This window comes from Oncorhynchus clarkii, chromosome 4 (assembly GCF_045791955.1).
Source record: "Oncorhynchus clarkii lewisi isolate Uvic-CL-2024 chromosome 4, UVic_Ocla_1.0, whole genome shotgun sequence".
In the NCBI taxonomy this organism is placed as follows: Eukaryota; Metazoa; Chordata; class Actinopteri; order Salmoniformes; family Salmonidae; genus Oncorhynchus; species Oncorhynchus clarkii.
Window position 1 is genome coordinate 4,706,239 of NC_092150.1, and position 7,179 is coordinate 4,713,417.

The following is a 7,179-nucleotide window of genomic DNA, read 5'->3' on the forward strand; positions in this document are numbered from 1 at the left end:
GTTACCTCATGGTGTTATCATGCTCTATGACCTGGTCATCAGTTACCTCAGGGTGTTATCATGCTATATGACCTGGTCATCAGTTACCTCGTGGTGTTATCATGACCTGGTCATCAGTTACCTCATGATGTTATCATGCTATATGACCTGGTCATCAGTTACCTCATGGTGTTATCATGCTATATGACCTGGTCATCAGTTACCTCAGGGTGTTATCATGCTATATGACCTGGTCATCAGTTACCTCATGGTGTTATCTTGCTATATGACCTGGTCATCAGTTACCTCATGGTGTTATCATGACCTGGTCATCAGTTACCTCATGGTGTTATCATGACCTGGTCATCAGTTACCTCATGGTGTTATCATGACCTGGTCATCAGTTACCTCATGGTGTTATCATGCTATATGACCTGGTCATCAGTTACCTCATGGTGTTATCATGACCTGGTCATCAGTTACCTCATGGTGTTATCATGACCTGGTCATCAGTTACCTCATGGTGTTATCATGCTATATGACCTGGTCATCAGTTACCTCATGGTGTTATCATGACCTGGTCATCAGTTACCTCATGGTGTTATCATGACCTGGTCATCAGTTACCTCATGGTGTTATCATGACCGGGTCATCAGTTACCTCATGGTGTTATCATGCTATATGACCTGGTCATCAGTTACCTCATGGTGTTATCATGCTATATGACCTGGTCACCAGTTACCTCATGGTGTTATCATGCTATATGACCTGGTCATTAGTTACCTCATGGTGTTATCATGTATATGGTCTTCAATGAGATACTGTACATAAGTGTACTATTAGTAATCAGGTTATACCCATGTCAGGTTATGGAGCATTATGGGTAATGTAGTCTCTGTTCCCTACAGGACAGTGGAGTGTCTGGGTGTAGAGCATTGTGGGTAATGTAGTCTCTGTTCACTACAGGACAATGGATTGTCTGGGTATATAGCATTGTGGGTAATGTAGTCTCTGTTCCCCACAGGATGGCGGATTGTCTGGGTATAGAGCATTATGGGTAATGTAGTCTTTGTTCCCTACAGGACGGTGGAGAGTCTGGCTATAGAGCATTATGGGTAATGTAGTCTTTGTTCTCTACAGGACGGTGGATTGTCTGGGGATCCTGACAGGTGCTCAGCTCTTCTCTCTGAACAAGGAGGAACTGAAGGCAGTGTGTGGAGATGAAGGAGCCAGGGTCTACAGCCAGACCACCGTGCAGAAAGCCCAGCTAGAGGTCTGTTTCATATACACACATATACACACACGCCCTCATATACACACACACACACACTCACACTCACATATACACTACCGTTCAAAAGTTTGGGGTCACATAGAAATGCCCTTGTCTTTGAAAGAAAAGCTCATTTTTTTGTCCATTAAAATAACATCAAATTGATCAGAAATACAGTGTAGACATTATTAATGTTGTAAATGACTATTGTAGGTGGAAACGGCTGATTTTTTAAATGGAATATCTACATAGGAGTACAGAGGCCGTTTATCAGCAACCATCACTCCTGTGTTTCAACGGCACGTTGTGTTAGCTAATCCAAGTTTATCATTTTAAAAGGCTAATTGATCATTAGAAAACCCTTTTGCCATTGTGTTAGCAGAGCTGACAACCTCTGTCCTGATTAAAGAAGCAATAAAACTGGCCTTTAGAATAGTTGAGTATCTGGAGCATCAGCATTTGTGGGTTCGATTACAGGCTCAAAATGGCCAGAAACAAATAACTTTCTTCTGAAACTTGTCAGTCTATTCTTGTTCTGAGAAATGAAGGCTATTCCATGCGAGCAATTGCCAAGAAATTGAAGATCTCGTTCAACGCTGTGTACTCCTCCCTTCACAGAACAGCGCAAACTGGCGCTAACCAGAATAGAAAGAGGTGTGGGAGGCCCCGGTGCACAACTGAGCAAGAGGACAAGTACATTAGAGTGTCTAGTTTGAGAAACAGATGCCTCACAAGTCCTCAACTGGCAGCTTCATTAAATAGTACCCGCAAAACACCGGTCTCAACGTCAACAGTGAAGAGGCGACTCCGGGATGCTGGACTTCTAGGCAGAGTTGCAAAGAAAAAGCCACATCTCAGACTGGCCAATAAAAATAAAAGATTAAGATGGGAAAACAAACACAGACACTGGACAGAGGAAGATTGGGAAAACAAGTGTTATGGACAGACGAATCTAAACTTGAGGTGTTCAGATCACAAAGAAGAACATTTGTGAGATGCAGAAAAAATGAAAAGATGCTGGAGGAGTGCTTGACGGCATCTGTGAAGCATGGTGAAGGAAATGTGTTGGTCTGAGGGTGTTTTTGTGGTGGTAAAGTGGGAGATTTGTTCAGGGTAAAAGGGATCTTGAAGATGGAAGGCTATCACTCCATTTTGCAACGCCATGCCATACCCTGTGGACGGCGCTTAATTGGAGCCAATTTCCTCCTTCAACAGGACAATGACCCAAAGCACAGCTCCAAACTACACAATAGCTATTTAGGGAAGAAGCAGTCAGCTGGTATTCTGTCTATAATGGAGTGGCCAGCACAGTCACCGGATCTCAACCCTATTGAGCTGTTGTGGGAGCAGCTTGACCGTATGGTAACTATGTAGGGAGCCAGCAGTCAGCTGGTATTCTGTCTATAATGGAGTGGCCAGCACAGTCACCGGATCTCAACCCTATTGAGCTGTTGTGGGAGCAGCTTGACCGTATGGTACGTAAGAAGTGCCCATCAAGACAATCCATCTTGTGGGAGGTGCTTCAGGAAGCATGGGGTGAAATCTCTTCAGATTACCTCAACAGATTGACAACTAGAATGCCAAAGGGCAGTAATTGCTGCAAATGGAGGATTATTTGACGAAAGCAAAGTTTGAAGGACACAATTATTATTTCAATTAAAAATAATTATTTATAACCTTGTCAACATCTTGACTATATTTCCTATTCATTTTGCAACTGATTTCTAAGTGATAGTGTATATATACATACACACACACACACACACACACATACAGTACACACACATACAGTACACACACGTGCACACACACACGTGCACACACACACACACACACACATACTTACACACACACATACACACACACACACATACTTACACACATGCATACACACACAAACACGTACAGTACACACATGTGCACACACACACACACACACATACACACACACATGCATACACACACACACACTCACGTACAGTACACTCACACGCACACACTTAGGCACACACACACACATACACACACACATGCATACACACACACACACTCACGTACAGTACACTCACACGCACACACTTAGGCACACACACACACATACACACACACACATGCATACACACACATACACTCACGTACAGTACACTCACACGTACACACTTACGCACACACACACACATACACACACACATGCATACACACACATACACTCACGTACAGTACACTCACACGCACACACTTAGGCACACACACACACATACACGCACACATGCATACACACACATACACTCACGTACAGTACACTCACACGTACACACTTACGCACACACACACACATACACACACACATACACACACACATGCATACACACACATACACTCACGTACAGTACACTCACACGCACACACTTAGGCACACACACACACATACACGCACACATGCATACACACACACACACACACATACTCCTTGTGTGGCTGTTTTAAGGCTTTGAGACCCACATTTGTCTTTTTATAGTTAAGTGGCTAGATACATGTACTGATACAAATACACATACACTGAACAAAAATATAAATGCTAAGTGTTAGATCCATGTTTCATGAGCTGAAATAAGATCCCAGACATTTTCCATTTTTCACAAGAAGGTTATTTGTCTCAAATGTTGTGCACAAATATGTTTACATCCCTGTTAGTGAACGTTTCTCCTTTGCCAAGATAATCCATCCACCTGACAGGTGTGACATATCAAGAACCTGATTAAACAGCATGATCATTACACAGGTGCACCTTGTGCTGGGGACAATAAAAAGGCCACTCTAAAATGTGCAGTTTTGTCACACAACACAATGCCACTGATGTCTCAAGTTTTGAGTGAGCGTACAGTTGGCATGTTGACTGCAGGAATGTCCACCGGAGCTGTTACCAGAGAATGTAATGTTCATTTCTCTACCATAAGCCACCTCCAATGTCGTTTTAGAGAATTTCGCAGTACGTCCAACCGGCCTCACAACCGCAGGTCATGTGAAACCCCACCAGCCCAGGATCTCCACATCAGGCTTCTCTACCTGCGGGATGGTCTGAGACCAGCCACTGGACAGCTGATTAAACTGTGTGTTTGCACAACTGAAGAATTTCCGCACAAACTGGACAGAAACTGTCTCAGGGAAGCTCATCTGCGTGCCCGTTGTCCTCACCGGGTTCTTGACCTGACTGCAGTTCAGCGTCGTAACCAACTTCAGTGGGTAAATTATCACCTTCGATGGCCAATGGCAACGCTGGAGAAGTGCGCTCTTCATGGATGAATCCCAGTTTCAACTGTAACAGACAGATGGTACCGTGTATGGCGTTGTGTAGACGAGCGGTTTGCTGATGTCAACGTTGTGAACAGAGCGCCCCATGGTGGGGTTATGGTATGGGCAGGCATAAGGTACGGACAATAAACACAATTGCATTTTATCAATTGCAATTTGAATGCATAGAGATACCGTGATGAGATCCTGAGGGCCCATTGTCGTGCCATTCATCCGCCTCCATCACCTCATGTTTCAGCATGTTTAATGCATGACCCATGTCTCAAGGATCTGTACATAATTCCTGGAAGCTGAAAATGTCCCAGTTCTTCCATTGCCTGCATACTTGCCAGACACGATACCAGTTGAGCATGTTGGGGATGCTCTGGATTGACGTGTATGACAGCGATTTCCAGTTCCCGCCAATATCCAGCAACTTCGCACAGCCGTTGAAGAGGAGTGGGACAACATTCTACAGACCACAATCAGCATCCTGATCAACTCTATGCGAAGGAGATGTGTCGCGCTGCATGAGGCAAATGGTGGTCACACCAGATACAGACTGGTTTTCTGATTCACGCCCCTACCTTTAAAAAAATATATATATATCTGTTATCAACAGATGCATGTCTGTATTCCCAGTCATGTTAATTCCATAGATTAGGGCCTAACTAATTCATCCCAATTGACTGATTTCCTTATATGAGCTGTAACTCAGTAAAATCTTAAAAAAATGTTGCATGTTGTGTTTCTCTTTTTGTTCAGTGTTTGTTGGGACGTGTGAAACTAAAGCCTGTATTACTGTTTTTCTAGAAGAGCAGTGGGGATTCAGAGCTCCAAGAGATCATGAGACGACGACAAGAGAAGATCGATGCCGGCAAGGACTGATCTGGACATGCTCACTGACTTTCAACCAATCACAGGCCAGCCTGGCTGACTGTCAACCAATCACAGCTTAGCATGGCTGGTTACCATAACAACCCTCTCCAGTACTAACCAACCAAAAGCCTTCCCCTCCCAAAGCGCCTACCCTTTCACAAACCAACTGGTTTTTTTTTTTTTGTCAGACAATTGACATTTAATATTGGCATGTACTATAAATGTTGTTATATACATTTTTTTTTATTTTATTGTATATTTATTTGTTATTGTTTTGTGAATGTGTATGTTTACTTCAATGATGTTCTCTGGTAATTATGACTGCTTCTCTGTCTGACACTAACCACGTTTCCATCCAAACATTTCATGCGGATGAATTACCTGACACATGAAAGAAGTTACGACGGGGCTTATGGAAACATTAAATACTGGTACATTTGTAGAAATGCCGAGCGTAAATTTGTTCGTTCGACATGGCGGGATCTTTTTTTGTGTCAGTAAAATTAATTATGCAAGAAATGGTGGTGGAAATGCCTTTATACTTAAATATTGATATAAATATATTGACGTTAACTTGGAGTCCTCCCCACTACGACTCGGGAAACCACGCAGTTTATTAGGCTACAGGGTGGTGATGAGCTTGATGCGCCTTTCCAAACCATATCGATGGTCTTATTCCAGTGACATGTTGATAGATACTTGGCTGCCGTTTGACAAAATGAAAAAAAAAAATATCGCTTTTATCCATAAATCATCTCATAATGCACTGCATTTGCGAGCTGTTGGCTAGAGACCAAAGTGGACACATTCGCTATATAACACATCTCTCTTCTTTTTGTGATAAAACCATCGAAGAGTTGAAAATGCGATGGAAACCCAATTAACTTCTATTGGGAATTTAACAGAAAAAGTATGTTTTATGTGATGAGGGACCATTAATATCTGGCCACTGTCTCTTAACTTTGTATCGTGATGAAGGACCATATTCATTTTGAGTGAGTATGTGTTTTCTGGCTTTTATGTCTCCCATGTTTTATCTCCAGGGATTTATTGAAGACATTTTTTTTGGGGGGGGGGGGGGGGGGGGTAAAATCAAATCCATAAAGGTTCTCAATGTATATTGTCAAATTGGATGTTAATGTTCACATAACGGATGATTCCAACCTACAGTAGTAGTACAATGTTATACCTTATAATAAGTAGTGCTGTATGTACGTTTTGAGTTTTCTGAATTTTATTCTCATATCCAGTCACTCATAATTGCAGCTGTTCAACTAAATACACTTCTGTAATTCAGTTTACATATTCTATATTATTAAATGCAATATCTGTAATTCAGTTTACATATTCTATATTACTAAATGCGGTACTGTAATTCAGCTTACATATTCTATATTACTAAATGCGGTACTCTAATTCAGCTTACATATTCTATATTACTAAATGTGATACTCTAATTCAGCTTATATATTCTATATTACTAAATGCGGTACTGTAATTCAGCTACATATTTCTATATTACTAAATGCGGTACTGTAATTCAGCTACATATTCTATATTACTAAATGTGGTACTGTAATTCAGCTACATATCCACGGTCTATATGAAGTACGCTTTACATGTACAATATTAATCCAATCCAATATTTCTGTTCTGTGTTCATGTTTTTTCCTCCAATAATAAACCCAAGGTCGAAATTCAAACTGATCTTTGTGGACAGTGCTCTGTTCCATGATTGACAGAGAACTGTACGGTTT

General features: G+C 41.7%; 1 protein-coding gene across 4 annotated transcripts in view; it reads left to right on the forward strand.

The window, feature by feature from the left end:
* LOC139406303 (EPS8 signaling adaptor L2) overlaps window positions 1–7,125 on the forward strand; it is a 124,739-nt gene extending 117,614 nt beyond the window's left edge. For 3 of the 4 annotated variants that reach the window (XM_071148774.1, XM_071148777.1, XM_071148778.1), the window contains 2 exons: window positions 1,120–1,252; window positions 5,357–6,154. In XM_071148774.1, coding sequence (XP_071004875.1) covers window positions 1,120–1,252; window positions 5,357–5,431 — 208 coding nt within the window. In that variant the 3' untranslated portion in view covers window positions 5,432–6,154. Of the gene's footprint in view, window positions 1–1,119; window positions 1,253–5,356 lie in introns of all 4 variants that reach the window. The other variant, XM_071148775.1, reaches the window with a different exon arrangement.
* The last annotated feature ends 54 nt before the right edge of the window (window positions 7,126–7,179 follow it).